Below are 20,046 nucleotides of genomic sequence, written 5' to 3'. Positions count from 1 at the left end.
ATATATATATATATATATATATATATATATATATATATGATTACTAATTAGTATATATTCAAGAAAAAATATGCATCTTAAATACCAAATCTAGTATCATTTATACTTGTAAAAAATTATTTATAGGCATATATTTATTATTTTTAACTTTTAAGTTTTGATCATTCATTTAAAATTTAATTTAATTGTGTAATGACACTTGTGCAACCAAACAGTACGCTTGTAATTACGCTGTAATTATGTTATGATAAACAAACAGGTCACCGTAATTACTAGACTGTGTAATTACAAGGCTGCATAATTACTACCCTAGTAATTACACCAATTCCAATTACCGTGTGGCTTTCCAAACAGATCCTAATATTTTTTTAAAGGAAGGGGATACAATTAATTCCTTGCTTCCACCTAGCTTGGCTCATAACTCCAATCCTTGAAGAATTAACCCAAATAACCGTCCACTAAACCATTTAAATTAAAAATAGCCAATAATGTATAATATATGTATAATTTGTATATTATATGTGTATAAATATGCGTAATCATCAATATATAATGAATATGGTAAGCTATTTGTGCAAAGATCCCATAATTTTTGGGGCCGTCCATGTTTATTCCAAATTAGTATTGTGGTGCAATTATGATGAGCCGGGAGGTCTTTAGCTTAGAAGCCCTTACATTCTTGTCTATTGACAAAGTAAACCACAATAATTTTCTTTCTCCTTTTTCGGTTTTCACTAACCGTTAAGCTCCATATTTGATGGGTTCCATCTCATTCAATAGCCAAAATAATAGGCATATGCCTAAGATTTTTTTTTTTTGATTTGATAGCCAACTTTGTTGAATTTCTTTAATTTGATAGCCAACTTTATTGAATTTCTTTGGGTTGATAGACAACTTTGTTGAACTGTCAACATTGAAGAAAAAAAAGGAAAAGTGTGTTCAAATTTTCAAATATAGTAGGCTTTAGAGAGTGAGGCTTCGACTATAAAAGAAGAGCTTCAACTCTCATTTCTACACACCAACAAAGAGATAAAGAAAGAGTGAGGTTTTACAGACAGGGTATAAGAAAATAGTCTGTGAGAAAAATAGAGAGTGAGCGATATTGTAGTGAGGTGGGAATATCAAAAGAGGGTTATTTCTTTTGAGTGTTGTAGTGATTTTTGGAGTATTTTACTCGGATCTACAAAGTATAAAATTCCTTGTTATAGTGATATTAGTTGCTTGTCTCGGGACCGTGATTTTTTTTCCTACCGTATCTCGGTACTACGTTATTATTCTGCTTTTATTACTGTGAATATTATTTCTGTGGGGGTTTATTCCCAACAATTTGGACTATTCATGGCCTCGTCTTTTTCTTACAAAAGTCGATGCAAGAAGAGGACCAACGGTGTGGAGTTCCTACTTTTTGTCAAGTCCTTTTCAAGTTTAAATAATAAATTAAAATAAGAAAATATATGGTATAAAGATTATTATGATATTATCTCCAGCTTTATCTCTGGACAAAAATAAAAAGATGTTTCTGTTGATTTGCAATTTAAACGTACTGTGGCCTCGTTGGAGTTTGGACCACTGGAATATTGGAAGCACGTCATAAGGAGATAGATTTTACCAGATAGAAGAAGATTTCAGTGGTTTATACATTTCAGAAATTGCAGCAGTATGGTCCAAGCGGTCCTATTTGCAATTGGCCTGTTAATAACCTCAAAACTTGAAGTTAAACTAAAAAATTTAAATGTTAGAGATAACTTTTACTAGTCAAAGTTATAAATACTTGTATTCTTTGATATTTACGATTGTAATATGGCCAATATTTTGACTAATGGAGTCAATCTCACATAAGCATAAGTATATTTGCAAAGTGTAGACTTTTTTGGCAATATTTTTTGGGACCCAAAAATATTGCATTATGTGGTGGATATCATTTGCACAAGTTGTATCTTTTCTTTTACAACTAAGAGGTCAAGACTTTTTTGCCTATAAAAGGAAAAGACATTAGTTCATTTTAAACACACCAACAAAACTTGAGTCTTCATTTCTTGTTTCTTCCTTTCTTCCTTTATTAAGAGTGTTTTGTATGAGAGTTGAGTGTTGGGAAGCACTTGTGTGAACCCTTTCTTTGGAGTGATCTTGTGAGGTTATTCTCTCAGGGGTACTTGTGTAAAATTGCTCCTTTCCGCTTGTGGACGTATGTCACTTTGACCAAACCACGCTAAATTTGTGTCTTCTTTATATGCTTTAATTGTCGTTATTATCAACTTGCATTATCTTTATTATTGATATTATAACGTTGTTTGGCTAAATTTCACACTACCCAGATTCCCGATTCTAACAGCTTAGTGACCTCGAATCATCTTTCAAATTTGACTCTGCATTTTAATAGAGAAGACTACCATTTGAAAAATTGGTTCTATAGGCAGCTCATGCTTTTTTGTCAAAAGATCAGACGCAAAGGTACATTGAAAGCTTAGGTAATTAAGTTATTAAGATGGCTTTTAGTTTAAGAATACTTCTTTCTATCAACGTTCTTTGTTTAGTGAGTTTTACTATTGATAAAATGGCGGAGAAATTGTTAGAAAATAATATAGGTATTAAAGATAATAGAAAAGAATAACAAATGGGAGACAATCGGTTTCAAAGACAAACGTTTGGAATATTCTTTCCTTTCTTCTTTTTTCTCGGAAAGAAAGAGAAGCACATGCAAAAAGCTTCATCATAAATCCACATAACTAAAAAATGATTTTCATTTATTTGTTTTTTAATTCCTATCTTCGTCTTCGCTTATTAGCTTTGAGTTAAATGGTTGCGTAGATTGTTGGGGAAAAATAAATTAATGCAATAGGCATCACTTTCTTCAGAATAACCAACAAAATTAAACACTAGATCTATGCCATTGGACTAAAGCATCTGACTTTCTTTTTTTATTACTCGTAACTTCACTATTTTCGCATTGCAATCAATGAGTGTTGGCTTTGAAAAGTTGTAATGTTCCCCTATTCCTAATGTCTAGGGTTGGAGATTAGATTCTTGAAACAGGAGATACAGTTGTATTGTACGCACAAATATCTTCAAAATAAATTTTAAGTAAATTGGAATGTGGACTTTTGGGCCTTCTGCTTGTGAATCTAATCAAATTTATCTAATTATTATCTATTAAACCATTTAATTATTTGTGTGGTATGTTAAACTTGTACAAATACTCCATATTCGATGCCATGATAATAATATACTTCTAAAGATAATCTAAATATATGCTTAGCCAAATATTACAATGGTCAAAATCGTAATTTATCAATTAATAAGAGATCAAAAGTGTAACTTTACGTTATGTTTATTGCTCTTTTAATATCGAAAATAAGCTATATCTACCATCCTTTCAGTTTCTTAGAATAATTACCCATACTGGTAGCCCCTCGGCTTGATTGATCGAACATGGCATGGGCATGATGAGGGATTTACATGATGGACCTCCGCACGACCCTATGATGACTATGGCATCATGTTAAGAAGGTTGTCCGACATGGGCAGGTGTTGATGGGCATAGACTGTAGCACGACGGCATGTGGCTTAGGTGCCAAGGAATGACAAGACTATGGCATTGGCGTGGCCATGGCAAGGCAAAGACAACAGACAACAAAAGCATAGCAAGGGCTCAGAAAACTAAGTCAACCTAAGGCAGGGCGTGGCAAGGCAGATGGGCGCGGACAAGGCAGTGTCATAGCGAGCTGGGCATGCAGATTGGCAGACATACGCGCAAGGCATGCTGCATAATGGCATGACACGCACATGTAAGGCAGTTGGGTAGTTTCCTGTTTTTCAGCAATAGTGGCTATGTGGGGCTTGAGCAGTTGTCTGTTTGAAATTTGAATTTTGAAATCCTTTGCAGTTGGGGATATCAACTGCTAGGTTAGGATAAGGTTGTGAGCCAAAACAGTTTGCCTATATATGTATAGGCTTGGCAAACTTGTCAAGGAAGAGGGTTGGTTGTCTTTGGCTATTTGTTTGTAAGGCTGTTTATATGTGTTCTTTGTAGCACGAGTTTAATACAAAGTTGGAAAGAAATTCATGTAACTGTGTACCTTGTTTGATTTCTATATGCTATTATATTCTAAGTGTCAAACCAAATGTGCGGAAAAAGGAAGAGGGCTGAGTCATTGTTGTGTGACTGTCGTGTGGTGTCAAAACGAAAACAATTGACCCTGTAACAACTGGTATCAGAGCAACATCGGCAAGATCTTAGAATTATAATGGCTGGAAAAGCAGAACTTTGTGAAAAACTTTAGAAGTTGGAGGCGTTGGTGGGAGTAACTAATGACGCAGTGGATCTGGTGGATATTCTGACGCAGATCCATGGGGTTAATATAGAACTTCAATACGTTCGTGAGAGTGTTGATACCCAACTAGTGGAATTGCAGGATTTCCATGAAACTGTTGTAGAGCGGTTGGAAAAGTTATAGAAGGAAAACGAGGATGTTAAAACGGAAATTCAGCTCCTTCGATGGAATGTTGCAAATATGCCCCAAGGAGGTGAAGAACACACCAAAATGAAGATTCCAGAGCCAAAGGTATTTGATAGCGTGAGAGGCGCTAAGGAACTGGAAAACAAGTTATGGGACTTAAAGCATTACTTCTCTATTGCTCACGTCTCGGAGAGGGACAAACTGACCATGGCAGTGCGTTATTTCAGAGGAGATGTAGTGATGTGGTGGCATACGAAAAATGCAGACGATGAAAATGTTGGCAGCCCCAAGGTTGATACTTGGGAAAAACTTTGTGACACGCTGAGGGATAAGTTCTTGCCTAGCAACTCGTCTTGGGTTGCTAGGGATCGCTTAAAGCGGTTAAGACAGACTGGTTCTATTAGGGACTACGTGAAGAATTTTTCATCCTTGTTGCGGGACATCCAAAACATGGCGGATGAGGATAAACTGCATAATTTCATTTCCGAAATGCAAGGCTGGGCACAAAATGAAATTCATATGCAGAAAGTTAAAGATCTACCTAGTGCAATTGTGGCAGCGGACGCATTGGTGGATTTCTGCTCAACTGGTCTAACTTCTAATCGTGCCTCTTCTTCTAAGTCAAAGAAAAAGGAGAAAAGTAAGGACTGGAAGAAGGACAATCAAAAGCAAGATGAAAATGATAAAGGCAAAGGGAAGATGAACGCTTCGTCGTCAAAAACAAACAGGCCAACGGGTGGTGAAAAGGTTTGCTGGACATGTCAAAAACCTGGACATCATGCACGAAACTGTCCAAATCAAGGAAAGATAAATGCTCTTCTTGCTGAAGAGGAGAAACAAGGAAAGGGACATGAAGTTGCTGCTTATGTAAATCCATTGCGGCTATTAAACACTTTGGCTTGTGTAACTATGGCGGATGATGAAGAAAATACTGCCAAGGAAGAAGCTGCATACGTGAATGCTACGGGGGATGATTTGGCTGATGCTTATTCCACACTAATGTATGTGGATCTGAAAATCAGAAATAAAAGTATCGTGACAATGGTTGATATCAGAGCCACGCACACCTTTGTTGCCTCCAGAATTATTCAAGAGTATAGGTTGCAAGTGACAAAGTGTCCGACGAAGATGAAGGTTGTGGACTCAAAGGCGCAACCTGGTTATGGGGTGGCGCTAGATGTCTTGATAATATTGGGCCATTAGTCTGGAAAGTTCAACATGACTGTTTTGCCATTGGATGACTTCAATGTGATGTTGCGAAATGATTTTTTGAAGAAGTACAAAGTCGCTCCAATTCCTCATTTGGATGGACTTATGTTCATGGGGGAGACAAACTCCGACTTTGTGAAAGGTATTCGACCCTACGGGGATGAAAGAAAGAATGCTGGGATTTCTGTTTTGGTTCCTACTATTGCATTTGAGAAGGGCTTGAAGAGGGGTGAGGAAACATACCTCCCTGTACTCGTTGAAGTCAAGCCGGATATGCAGATTGAGGTCCCAGATTGTGGTTGTAAATTTGCTGAAGGAATTCAAAGATGTGATGCCTCCAGAATTTCCAAGGGAGTTACCACCGAGAAGGGAGATTAATCACATAATTGAACTTATTCCTGGATCACTGTCGCATGCACGACTTCCTTATCGCATGTCGCCTATGAAACTGACTGAATTAAGGAAGCAATTGTCTGAGTTGCTTGATGTCGGGTTGATTCAACCATCGAATGCTCCATACGGTGCTCTTATTTTGTTCCAGAAAAAGTAGGATAGTACGTTGTGGATGTGTGTTAACTATAGGGCACTGAAGTGACTGTCAAAAATAAGTACCCGGTCCCTTTGATTCAAGATCTGCTGGACAGGCTCTCGGAGGCTAGTTATTTTACTAAGTTAACCCTAAGGTCAAGCTATTGGTAGGTTAGGATAGCCGAGGGGGATGCCCCTAAGACCACTTGTGTAACTAGATATGGTAGCTTTGAATTTCTTGTAATACTGTTTGGGCTAACCAATTCCCCGGCAACTTTCTGTAATTTAATGAACAATGTTCTTTACGAGTATCTTGATGACTTTGTAGTTGTTTACTTAGACAACATAGTCATCTATGCCGAACCCTTGATGATCATTTGTCTCACTTAAAGAAAGTGCTGGAAAGACTTAGAGCCTATCAGCTCTATGTCAAGATGGAGAAGTGTGAACTTGCAAGTCGGGAAATAAAGTTTCTAGGCCATTTGGTTAGTGAAAACCAAATGCGGATGGACCCAAAGAAGGTGCAAGCAATAGTTGATTGGCAAGCACCAAGTGGGGTAAAGGAACTAAGATCATTTTTGGGCTTGGAAAAATATTGCCGGAAGTTCATTGTAGGATATTTAAAAAGGGCTGCTCCTTTGATGGATTTGCTGGAAAAAAATGTCAAATGGGTTTGGTCGGATTCGTGTGACAAGGCTTACAATGCTTTGAATAAGGCCATTGTATCCGAACCAATCTTGAAGCTGCCAGATTTTGTCTTACCATTTGAAGTACATACTGATGCGCCAGATTATGCTGTTGGCGGTGTGGTGGTCCAGGAGGATCATCTGGTTGCATTTGAAAGCAGAAAGTTGAACGTTACAGAGCAACGTTATTCTGCACATGAGAAAGAGATGGTTGCAGTAACTAATTGCCTTCAAGTTTGGAGAGTATACTTGATGGGAATAAAGTTCATAGTGCGGACGTACAATGTGGCTAATACCTACTTTAAAACTCAACAGAAATTGAGTCCGAAGCAGGCCCGGTGGCAAGAGTTCTGATGAATATAAAATATTTACTTATTATATACTTTTAATTCCTACTTTAAATAATATACTTAAATAATATTCGAATTTTGCATCTTTCTAACTATTTTTGCAATAAGAAAAAAAGAAAAAAAAGATTATAAATAACATAAGGAAAAGACAGAATGCTCGATGAAAGTTTGCTATGGCAAGCACAAGAATTGAAATGGCAAGATGGAAGCATATAATTAAAGTTTCAACGTGTTCCAGCCCACATCCTTAGACGTATCCAAACTCCTATCTTGGACGTGTCCAAGCTCATATCTTCAGACATGTCCAAACTCATATCCTCAGATGTGTCCAAGCTTATATCCTCAAACATGTCCAAGTGCTTGCAAGACTTTTCTATAAATAGAATACAAATTTGGCATCGGAAGGGTGGAGACGTAGGAAGAGAACTACTTTTCTCTAAACTTTGGTTTTAACTTCTTTCTTTAACTATTTTATTTTCTTCTTGAAAGTTTTTGGATTTTCTAAGATTATTGGTAATATTCTAGAATTCATTTGTGTTGCGAGATCTAAATACTCCATAATGGAGTAATCTAGTTTGTTGGGATAATTGATGAAGCTTGATAAGTATTTCTATAATATTATTTAAGTTTTAATACATCCTTGGCTTAAATATTTCTTTTTATAATACATATTGCGCAGAAATAATGGTTTCTAATTAATCATTATTATCTGTAACGATCCGACCGGTCGTTATGAGCTCCAGCGCATCGTTCGGCGATTTGAGGCCTTGAGTAGCTTCATTTCAGGTATTATGACTTGTGCGCGTGGTTGGAATTGAACTTCGGGAAGTTCGGAGTTGATTTGGAAAGAAAAATTCTAATTTCGAAGGCTTTAAGTTGGAGGAATTGACTAAAGCATAATTTTTAAGTAAATTACCTCTAAATTGGGATTTGAAGGTTCCAACAGGTTCATATGATGATTTTGGACTTGGGCGTATGTCCAGATCAGATTTTAGATGACCCGGGAGTGTTTCAACACATATTGTGGAAGTTGGCATTTTGGAAGAACTTCATAAAAATTGGGTTGAGATGTATTTCAATGTTATCAATATCCGTTTGGGATTCCGAGTCTGGGAATAGCTCTGTATGGTGATTCTGGTATTGGGAGCGCATCCAGAAGTGGATTTGGAGGTCCGTAGGTCATTTCGGGGTCATTTGGCAAAAAATGAAAATTTGAAGGTTTTTGGAAAGTTTGACCGGGAGTGGACTTTTTGATATCGGGGTCAGATTCCGATTCTGAAAGTTGGAGTAGGTCTGTAATGTCAATTATGACTTGCGTGAAAAATTTGAGGTCAATCGGACGTGATTTGATGGGTTTCGGCATCGAATGTAGAAGTTTGAAGTTCTAAAGTTCATTAAGTTTGAATTGGGGTGTGATTCATGATTTTGATGTTGTTGGATGTGATTTGAGACCTCGAGCAGGTCCGTGTTATGTTATGGGACTGGTTCGTGCGATTTGGATGGGGTCCCGGGGGCCTCGGGTGTGTTTCGGGATGGTTTCAGATCATTTCGGGTTGTTTTGGACTGCTGTTGTTGGTGTCTTTTTCGTGAACGCGAAGGAAGTCCCGCGTTCACGTAGAGGAAATTTGTGAGGCTGCTGGGTTGGCCTTCGCGAACGCGAGCAAGCGGACGCGAACGCGAGCAAGCGGACGCGAACGCGAGGCAAGAGCTGGGCAAGCCTTTGCGAAAGCGGCCAAGGCTATGCGAATGCAAATAAGAAAGGGGAAGATGGGCCTAAGGCCATTTGGCCTACGCGAACGCGTAGAAGGGAACATGAACGCAAACGCGAGGGGTCTGGGCAGCTGGCCTTTGCAAACGCGATCAGAGTGTCATTTTGGAGGCAGTGTTTCTTTGTCCTTCTCGATCGCGATGGTCTTTTCGCGATCACGAAGAAGGGCGGACCTGGGTAGTGAAGTTTTAAAGACGGGATTTGGCCATTTTCCCTCCATTTTTCATTTGGTTGGGCAATTTTTGGAGCTCTTGGAAGGGAGATTTTCATCATCTATGTCAAGGTAAGTGATTCCCACCTATTGCAAGTTAAATACTTAGATTATATGTGGATTTAGACTTGAAAAGTTATAGAGATTTGGGACGCATTGATTTACGTACTCATACTACACTTGCTGCACATTTTTGTGCAGGTGCATATATGTCTAGAGGCCTTGCGAGCGCAGAGGCGTGGTTATTGCGGGGACTTAGTTGAGCTGCATTCCACGTTATGAGTCCGCAACCAGCAGAGTCTCCTTCAGAGTATTTATATTTCTCCTGTCCGAATTTGTGTTCCGGACAGATGTTGTATTTTACTTTACATTCTTAATTAAGACTCATGCACTTGTGACACCGGATTTTGGGCTGATTTGGGTTGTGATGTATTGAAATTGCTAATAATATTATTATTTACTCTGTAAATTCCATCTTTTACTATTTAATTGAAGGAAATATGATTTCAAAAATATTAAAATGAGAACCTAATTAAGTATTTATTTTTGGCTTGCCTGATAGCGGTGTCCGGCGCCATCATGATCTTTAATGGATTTTGGGTCGTGACAACATAGTATCAGAGCACTAGGTTCACTTTGGTCTCACGAGTCATGAACGAGTCTAGTAGAGTCTTGCGGATCGGTACTGAGGTGTCTGTACTTATCTTCGAGAGGTTACAGGACTGTTAGGAGCACTTCCCTTCTTGATTCCTCATCGTGCGATTTGATTCCTTTGAGGCTTATGCCTTCATTTCCTTCCTATTCAATCTTGTGCGACGTGAAGTGCTTGTTATAAATTTGGAATCGAGGAATTTTAATGGTACTGCAGATGTGGTGCGGGATATTTCTCCCTGCGTATTTGATTGGGCTATTGTCGTCGCCTTGCGGAAGGCCATTCTATCCTTTCAGCTCAGTATCAGTATTGCCTATGGTTTGAAATTTTGCACTGATTGTTATGATGATTTGTGCGTTGTTGTCGCATAGTGTTGGTGTAATAGTAGTGTGCTTATCTATGGATTGTGGCAGTAAATGACTTGATAGAAGGACTTCTCATTTCACGGCTTAGAGGTTCATCATTTAGTTCCGGCGGAGGAAAGGCAGTCGGACTAAGAATGTTCAGGTTGGATTGATGGAGTAACGAGACTTGGTATTTTCGAGTATGGTAGAATTTTCATCTGTGATGTGGTGTCATCGTCCTGGATTGGATGCCTAAGTTCGTCGGTGTTGTGGTCTTCTTCAATTCGCCTTCGGGGCGGGGTATTGTGAAATGGTGCCGGAGAAGCGGTTGTCAGAAATAACAGGGTGTAGCGATTTCGGAATCGAATTGGTGTTTCTATTGTTGATGGCTCGAGAAAGATGATCTTCGGAAAGGTTTAAAGTTGGTAGCGATCAATTGGTTCAAGTGCTACAAAGATAGATTTTGATTTAAGGCAACAACTAGGCAGCGAAGGATGAGGAAGAACATGTGGGAGGTGTCTTGAGGTGGTTAAAATTCTAGAAGGCCAAGTGTGAGAAACAGAAGTCGAGTAGTTGCTTAAAGGAGAGGGTTTGACCAAAGTGGGAGAGTGGTAGAGCAACATACGGGTTCTGTGGTGGGGTAGCCACACGCCCTGGGGGGAAGTTAGAGTTATTTGGGATTCATGGTGGACAGTGACTAAGCTACGAACTTAATTTGGAATATTGGCTGCTATATAGAGAGGGGTTGGATACGACGGAAAGGCATTGCATGGTATGAAGAAGGATACAACATGACTTTGGATTGGAATGTATTGCCACACCTTTAGTTGATGTCCATGAGGAGTGAACAGACTTGTACAACTGGTGAACGAGCACAGGCTCAGGATGGTTTATTGATTTCGTAGTAATTGTACTCGGTGCAACGTTGTTGGAAGATGTCGGCATGAAATTTCCACATGTGGGTTATTTTCGACGAGCAGGTTAACTGTTGCGTGGTGTTGATGAAGCTTCTACGAAGAATTTTACTGGCTATCTGGTAAGAGGTCGAATATGCAAATGTGGCTAGTGATTCAGAGCATTCATGAAATGGTTAACATAAGGATTTCGAGGAATTTGGCACGTTGATTGCGCAAGGTCATGTCGGTAAAGGAGAAGGAATCTTGGTAGGTTCCAGGGTCATGTAATGGTAGCTTCAAGCTTAAGTTGAACTTCCCGAAATTCAATTCCGACGATACACACAAGTCATAATACCTGAAGTGAAGCTGCTCATGGCCTCAAACTGCCGAACGACACGCTAGAGCTCAAAACGACCGGTCAGGTCGTTACATTCTCTCCCACTTAAACATACGTTCGTCCTCGAACGTGCTAAGAACTGCGCTGGAGTTGTCCGAAATCACTGTTTAACACCTCATGCACCTACCCCTGCTACCACAACTCAGTTGAGCACATTAGCTCGATCAAGTTTGAAGATATTCTCTTTTATTTAGGCAAATAAGCCTTAGAGCCCAGTTCCAACATCCGGAATTCTCTGCCAGGCCTGCTTCTAACATACAAACATCGTATCAATCACCACATGATGTACCAGAACATGACTACATACCTTTGCTGAATTCACACCATGCACCGCAATATTCACATGACCATAATAACATATCTGATCATAATAGCCAAAATTTCACGAATTTGATGCTCACAATGCACCTCATGGCATATATAAGTCTTGCTCCAACTCTTGCAATACAGCCACAACGGAAAATATGTGTAGAAATTCGTAACCAACTGCCGAGTTATCAAACCATTGAATCTCCCTTCTTGACTAGAATCATCACCTCATTATGAACCAAATAATGGTAATTGCTCTTTAATATACCTTATATAATCCGATCGCACTAATCCCAGATCCAAAATCTTGTCTCACCAAGTTAAGCCGCTCAGGCAACATGCCACCCTAGACATGACCAAAAGTTTCATATGCTGCCGCAATGTGCCAATAAGCTACAAACTCGAACGTGATACATAAGGAAAATGAATCTCTGGAAAGGATTACTCAACCCGCGTAACTAATTAGACAACCGAAAATGTGTTACGAACATTCCTCAGAAAATGGGACACAAAACACACAAAATGGAATATAGGGGACTGTACTCAACATCACACTGTTGTGGCGTGCAACCCGATCCGAACATAAAATATATATATGGAGATACTTACCGAGCTAGAATGCTCATTACTACAAAATATCCGAATATCGGACACAAGCACGCTAAGTGCATAATACCATCCCTAGGAGGACTGACAGCGCCATACGCTACAAAACTCAAGTACAACTAAGGTGCGATATATGATTTGAATCTCGAGAGCTATCCTACTCACATAACACCATCGCTATGCGGAACCTCAACACACATGAGGAGCGCTATGCTGAAATGAACACATCTGGCCTGACATAGAGCCCATATTCACATTTAAATCCATCCACAGAGCTCAAGCCGATTCTGATCGCACCGTACTAGGCTAATAACCTTTCAGGGATCCATAATAATCCTTTTTCCCATAACACACAAGAAAAACCATCATAACCGGAACAAACTTCCACAGTCCACAACCAAATGAACCGAGCGCCCTCCATGCATAAATTCCCAATTAGCGATATTACCAAAATCTTCATACTTAGTTTGCATTCTTCAATCAATCAAGTGACTACATGTCACACTTATACAATATTCCCGTGGGATATGCTCCCATGACCTTCCGCACCAGGTAACAAGTCTGTACATTCATACTACCGGCCACACCAATCAATGTAAAGCAAATTCAAGAATCCGCATTCAGTATGCCAAGCCTCTTCACACCAGGTACCGATCTCAGGTGGCGCCAAAGACAATACCAGCTTACTTTAACCATCTAAATCCTTTCCCACTCATCCGAGCTCTTGACATTCTAGCCGACACCAAACTGCAACCTTGATCCTCAACTTCCGAATCCCATGTCGATCACTGCACTTAATCCTGCCAATACGCAAGAGTACAAGAATTTTATCTTAACCTCCGAACTACTAATAGGATAACACTTCACCACATAGAACCCTTTTACTTAACTCGTTCCAAGAGAACCATCTCAACAAGCAACTGAATCCTCATATCCGCAGAAATACCAACTTCAAGTAGTGGTCTAAACCACCATAACCCTTCCGGGATTCATCTGCACATAACAGGCCATAATACTCGAAAGCCTCCGAATAAATCAGTTATGGCGACCGTCAAACCTCGCACGTACCTTCATAAATCACATGAATAACCCAACACACTGAAGGAGCCGATCATTACCATCATTATGCCGATTCAACCATTGCTAACCAAACCCGACTTCTATTAATTTAGTCTGGATCTTCCTTAGAACTAACAACAACTCCCTTATCAATATAACGAACTCAATTCGCACTAATCCTGAGTGACCCCATCTCACAAGACCACATTGTCCCCAAAACCTACGAACCATCTCACACCCTCCTTGTGCGCACATCCGCATCTTCAACTAGTACACACATTTTGATATTTCCTTTACGATTCTGAAGTTATTTCTTCCCATTCTTCCATTGCTACACTGCATACCGAAGATAACATAGAACACACCAAGTCACTTTTATCATAATTCGCTACAAAAGCTCGATATTCAACCATACTATGGACTCGAAATCCTTAGACACCACATCTTAACTTTTGAATTTACTAGGACCGTTATTGGGAGTCACCCACTCTGACTTGGTCCCGAATATAATCAACTCCAAGGCTCCGCTAGCACATGAGCGCCCTTTCAAAGAAGCACCTGGCCGAATCATCTTCCTTGTAATTCGCCTCTACACGAAGCAGAAATCCCGAGTCTTCCCAAAGCTTGAGCATGAATCGGTAAGGCCAACTATAGCACACATTCCTCAAATCGCTTGCTCAAATTACCACTGATGTTCTCTTTCCTTAGTCGTAATAACCCATCAATATGACGATAACCAGAAATCTTATAAATAGATGACCATGCAATCCAACTGTAGGCGGTGGAACTCTCCCACTTAGCTTGAAGCTACTATTACATAAACCTAAAACCCACCAAGATTCTTCCTTCATCGACGTCATCTAGCACAATCAACCCGCCAAATTCCTCGAAATCCTTCCATTAAACTTAATAAACACTCCAAATAACTAGCCACATTTACATATTAAATCTCTTACCGGGTAGCCAGTAGAATTCTTCGCAGAAGCTTCGTCAACACCACACGACCGCTAACCTGCTCACAAGAGATAACCCACCTGTGGAAATTTCATGCCGACATATTCCAACGTCGCTGCCCTGGGTATAATTACTACGAAATCAGTAGACCATCCCGAGTCCAAGCTCATTCACCAGCTGCGCTAGTCCGTTCACTCCTCATGGACGTCAACTAAAGGTGCGACAATATATTCCAATCCAAAGTCATATTGTAACCTTCTTCATATCAAGCAACTCCTTTATGTCGTATCCAATCTCCCACCGTATAATAGCCAATATTTGAAATTAAGTTCGTAGACCCAATCACCGTCTACCATAATTCCCAAATCACTCTAAACTTTCCTCAAGGCATATAGCTATCATATCACAGAACCCACGTGCTACTCTGCCATTCTCCCACTTTGGTCAAACCCTCTCCTTTAAGCAACTACTCGACTTCAGTTTCTCACACTTGACCTTCTAGGAACTTAACCACCACAAGACACCTCCCACATGTCCTTCCTCATCCTTCGCTGCCCAGTTGTTGCCTTAAATAAAAATCTACCTCTGTAGCACTTGAACCGATAGACCGCTACCAACTCTAAACCTTTCCAGAAATCATCTTTCTCGAGCCATCAATATCAGGAATGCCGATTCGACCCTGAACCACACACTGCGACCTCAGACAACCGCTTTCCCGGCACCATTTGTAATACTCTGCCCCAAGGCGAATTGAAAGAAACCATAACATTGGCGAACTTAACACATTCAATCCAGGGCAACGACACCACATCACAGATGAAAATTCCACCATGCTCGAAATACCAAGACTCGCTACTCCGTCAACCCAAACCTGAATATTCATAGTCCAATTGCCTTTCCTTCGCCGGAAATAAAATACTAGATCTCTGAATCATGCACTGAGTAAACTTTCTTTCAAGTCATTCACTGCCCCGACACATGGGCAAGCACCCTACCATCACATCAATACTGTGCGATAACAACTCATGAGCATCATAGCAACCTGTGCATAGCCTCAAAGCTCTCAGAAGTACAACTATTGAGCTGAAATGACAGAATATCCTTCCACAAGGCGACGACAATAGCCCAATCAGCTACGCAAGGAGAAACATCCCGCACCACATCTGTAGAACCATTAAAATTCCTCAATTCTCGAATTATAACCAGCGCTTCATGTCGCATAAGATTGAATGGGATAGAAATGAAGGCATAAGTCTCAAGGGGATCAAATCGCACGATGAGGAATTAAGAAGGGAAGTGCTCCTAACAGTCCTGTAGCCTCTCGAAGATAAGTACAGACGTCTCCGTACCGATCTGCAAGACTCTACTAGACTCGCTCATGACTCGTGAGACCTAAGTGAACCTAGAGCTTTGATACCATGTTGTCACGACCCAAAAACCGTTAAAGATCGTGATGGCGCCGAACACCACTGTCAGACAAGCCAACACTAAATAGTTAATTAAATTCTTATTTTAATATTTTTGAAATCGTAAATTCACTTGAATTTATCAAGTAAAAGATGTATTTACAAAATGAATAACAATGTTTTCCAATTTCAATACTGAACATCCCATAATCATTCCAGAACCCGGTGTCACAAGTGCATTAGCCTTTTCTAGGAATTTAAAATAAAATACAGTAATTGTCCGGAATACAAATTTGGACAGGAAGGAAAGTACAATACTCTGAAGGAGACTTTGTTGGCTGCGGAGCGTCGTATAGAATGCAGCTCCCCTAAGTCCCCGCCATAATCGCAGCTCTGCGCCCACAAGGCCGCTAAACATATGTGTACTTGCACAAAAATGTGCAGCAAGTATAGTATGAGTACGTAAATCAACGCGTACCACGTAAATATCCCGCCTAATCACGAAGAAGTAGTGACGAGGGGTCGACTTCGACACTTACTATGAGCTATAAATAAATGGAATAATATCATTAAATTAGACATGGATTAATTAATACGGTTGCAAGCCCATTATTCTGAAGTAAGTAAACAATTCTTTCATAATTAAGAAATCTCCAAATTTTATCTCCCACTATTTAACGATTATATCTCCGACCAATGAGGCCATATCAAATTATCAGTTTATCTCAGACCAGGGAGGCAATATCGTTATTTATAAATATCAAGGCAAGCAATACAAGTATGCGCAAGTAATGCCGAGGTCGTACGGCCCGATCCAATAATTATTTAAACTGTGCACTGCCAGAGGGTCGAATGGCGAGAACCATAAATGCATCTATTTAGTCTACCGAGGCATTCGGCCCGTTCCACAAAAGATAACACATTCAAATAATCAATCAAAAATTCATCAAGGGGCAATTATCCAAGGAAAAAGGCAAATTCCTCTTTTAAAAGTCAAGAAAACGATGTCTAGCCTTTTAGAAATTATTAACAAAGTTCGATATGATTTAAGCACTTTAAATTGACAACAAGATTGCAAGTATTACAAGTAAAGCTTGCTTTTGGGTCCTAGACTACCCGAACCTAAGCATATTAGCAGCTACGAATGGACTCTCGTCACTTCGTGCGTACGTAGCTCCCCACAAATAGGAGCACACATTGGTTTATTTCACCTATGGGGTAAATTTCCTCTTAAAAGATTAGAAATGAGACTTACCTCGCTCCGAAGTTCCATAACCGGCTTCCGAGCCCTTCAAACAACTTGAATCGATGCATAACGCTCCAAAACTAGCCAATAATTATGCAAATCCATTAATATAAACTCAAATATTCAATATAATCCAATTTATAACAATTTCTAACCCCGATCGAAAAGTCGATAAAATCACCCTCAGGCCCACATGCCCGGATTCCAAAATAATATTTCAAAGATAACTTTACCCATAACCTCACGAACTCAAATATATAGTTTATTCTCAATTCCATGCCCAATTTCGTGGTCAAAATTCAAAAATACCAAATTCTAGGTCTTCTACCAAAACTCCACAATTTATACTAATTTCAATGTTCCAATCCATGTATTTTTCATGTATTTAACTCACAATGGGAAGAAACCACTTACCTAGAATTGCTTGATGAAAATCTCCCCTTGAAGATCTCCAAAATCGTCAAAACCAAATGAAAATGGGGGGAAAATGGGCCAAGTCCCGTTTATAAAAACCCTTCTGCCCAGCGACATTTCCGCACCTGCGGAATAGTAGTCGCACCTGTGGCTTCGCAGGTGTGGCCAAAACCTCGCACCTCCGCATTCCCTCTGCCTAGCACTCTCCGCACCTGGGCCTTTCCTTCCGCATCTGCGCCTTCGCAGGTGCGGACATACCCTCACAGGTGCGCTCCCAGACCCTTCTCTCACTCTCGCACCTGCGACGCACCTCCGCATCTGCGACCTCGCAGGTACAGACAACCTTTCGCACCTGCGATCATTGCCCAGCTTCACCCAAACCGAACCTGCGACCACTGGCTCACACCTGCGACCTCGCACCTGCGGCCCTTATTGCGCAGGTGTGATCACACCAAATATCAGCTGCTTTATTTTTTTCCTTAGATGTCCAAACTCGATCCGTTAACCATCCGGAATCCACCCGAGGCCCTCGGGACCTCAACCAATTATACCAACACGTCCAAAAACACATTACGAACTTAGTCAAGCCTTCAAATCAGACCAAACAACGTCGAATTCATGAATCGCACCCCATTCCAAGCTTAATGAGCTTTGAAACTTCAACTTCTACAATCGATGATGAAACCTATCAAATCACGTCCGATTGACCTCAAATTTTGCACACAAGTCACATTTGACATTACAGACCTTCTCCAACTTCCGGAATCAGAATCTGACCCTGATATCAAAAAGTCCGCTTCCGGTCAAACTTCTCAAAAACCTTCAAATTTTCTAACTTTCCCCAAACGACCCCAAAATGATCTACGGACCTCCAAATCCACTTCCGGACGCGCTCCTAGTACCAGAATCAGCATACAGAACTATTTTCAGAATCAGAATTCCAAACAGACATCGATAACATTGAAATGCACTTCAACCCAAATTTATGGAATTCTTCCAAAATGCTAACTTCCACAATAGGTGCCGAAACGTTCCCGGGAATCCAAAATCCGATCCGAACATACGCCCAAGTCTGAAATCATCATACGAACCTGCTGGAACCTTCAAATCTCGATTCCGAGGCCGTTTGCTCTAAAATCCAATCTTAGTCAATTCTTTCAACTTAAGGCTTACGAAATAAGAATTTTCTTTCCAAATCAACTATGAACTTCCCGAAATTCAATTCCGATCATACGCACAAGTCATAATACCTGAAGTGAAGCTGCTCATGGCCTCAAACTGCCAAATGACGCGCTAGAGCTCAAAACTCCCGGTCGGGTCGTTACATTAGTTGAGACCTCAAATCACGCCAAACAACATCGAAACTACGAATCACCCTCCAATTCAAACTTAATGAAGTTTGAAATTCCAAACTTCTACGATCGATGCCGAAACTTGTCAAATCACGTCCGATTGACCTCAAATTTTGCACACAAGTCATAATTGACATTACGGACCTACTCCAACTTCCAGAATCGGAATCCAACCCCGATATCAAAAAGTTCACTCCTGGTCAAACTTCTCAAAAATCATCCAAATTTCAAACTTTCGCCAATTGACGCCGAAATGACCTACGGACCTCCAAATAAATTTTCGAACACGCTTCTAAGACCATAATCACCATACGGAGCTATTCCAAGGCTCGAAATCCCAAACGGACATTGATAACATTGAAATGCACTTCAGCTCAAATTTATGAAATTCTTCCAAAATGGCAACTTCCATAATAGCTGCCGAAATGCTCTCGGGTCATCCAAAACCTGCTTCGGACATACACCCAAGTCCAAAATCATCATACGAACCTGTTGGAACATTCAAATCCCGATTCCGAGGTCGTTTACTCAAAACTCATACTTTAGTCAATTCCTCCAACTTAAGGCTTCCGAAATTAGATTTTATTTTCTCCAAATCAACTCCGAACTTCCTGAATTTCAATTCCGACCACATATACAAGTCATAATACCTGAAGTGAAGCTACTCATGGCCTCAAACTGCCGAATGACATGCTAGAACTTAAAACGACCGGTCGGGTCGTTACATTCTCTCCCACTTAAATATACGTTCGTCCTCGAACGTGCTAAGAACTGCTTTGGAGTTGTCCGAAATCACTGTTTAACCCTCGTGCACCTACCCGTGCTTCCACAACTAAGCTGAGCACATTAGCTCGAGCAAATCTGAAGACCCTCTCCTTTTATTTTGGCAAATAAGCCTCAAAGACAAATTCCAACATCTGAAATTCTCTACTAGGCATGCTTCCAACATACGAACACCATCTCAATCAATACACGCTGCATTAATACATGATTGCATACCTTTGCTGAGTTCACACCATGCACCACATAATTCACATGACCATAATAACATCCTTCGATAACAATAGCCGAAATTCCACGAATCCGATGCCCACAACATACATCAAGACACATATAAGTCCTGTTCCAACTCTTGCAATGCTGCCACGACGGAAGAGATGTGTAGAAATTCATAACCAACTGCGTAGTCAACAAATCATTTA

At 40.2% G+C, this 20,046-nt stretch overlaps 1 protein-coding gene across 1 annotated transcript in view; it reads left to right on the top strand.

Moving 5' to 3' along the window:
- Positions 1-20,046, top strand: part of LOC138907115 (transposon Tf2-7 polyprotein) — a 72,902-nt gene that overhangs the window by 15,218 nt on the left and 37,638 nt on the right. Inside the window, 4 exon segments of the mRNA XM_070197300.1 lie at positions 4,281-5,963; positions 5,965-6,253; positions 6,256-6,549; positions 6,552-7,228. Coding sequence (XP_070053401.1) covers positions 4,281-5,963; positions 5,965-6,253; positions 6,256-6,549; positions 6,552-7,228 — 2,943 coding nt within the window.

This window comes from Nicotiana tomentosiformis, chromosome 1, assembly GCF_000390325.3.
Source record: "Nicotiana tomentosiformis chromosome 1, ASM39032v3, whole genome shotgun sequence".
Lineage (NCBI taxonomy): Eukaryota > Viridiplantae > Streptophyta > Magnoliopsida > Solanales > Solanaceae > Nicotiana > Nicotiana tomentosiformis.
This window is presented reverse-complemented; position numbering and strand designations above follow the sequence as displayed.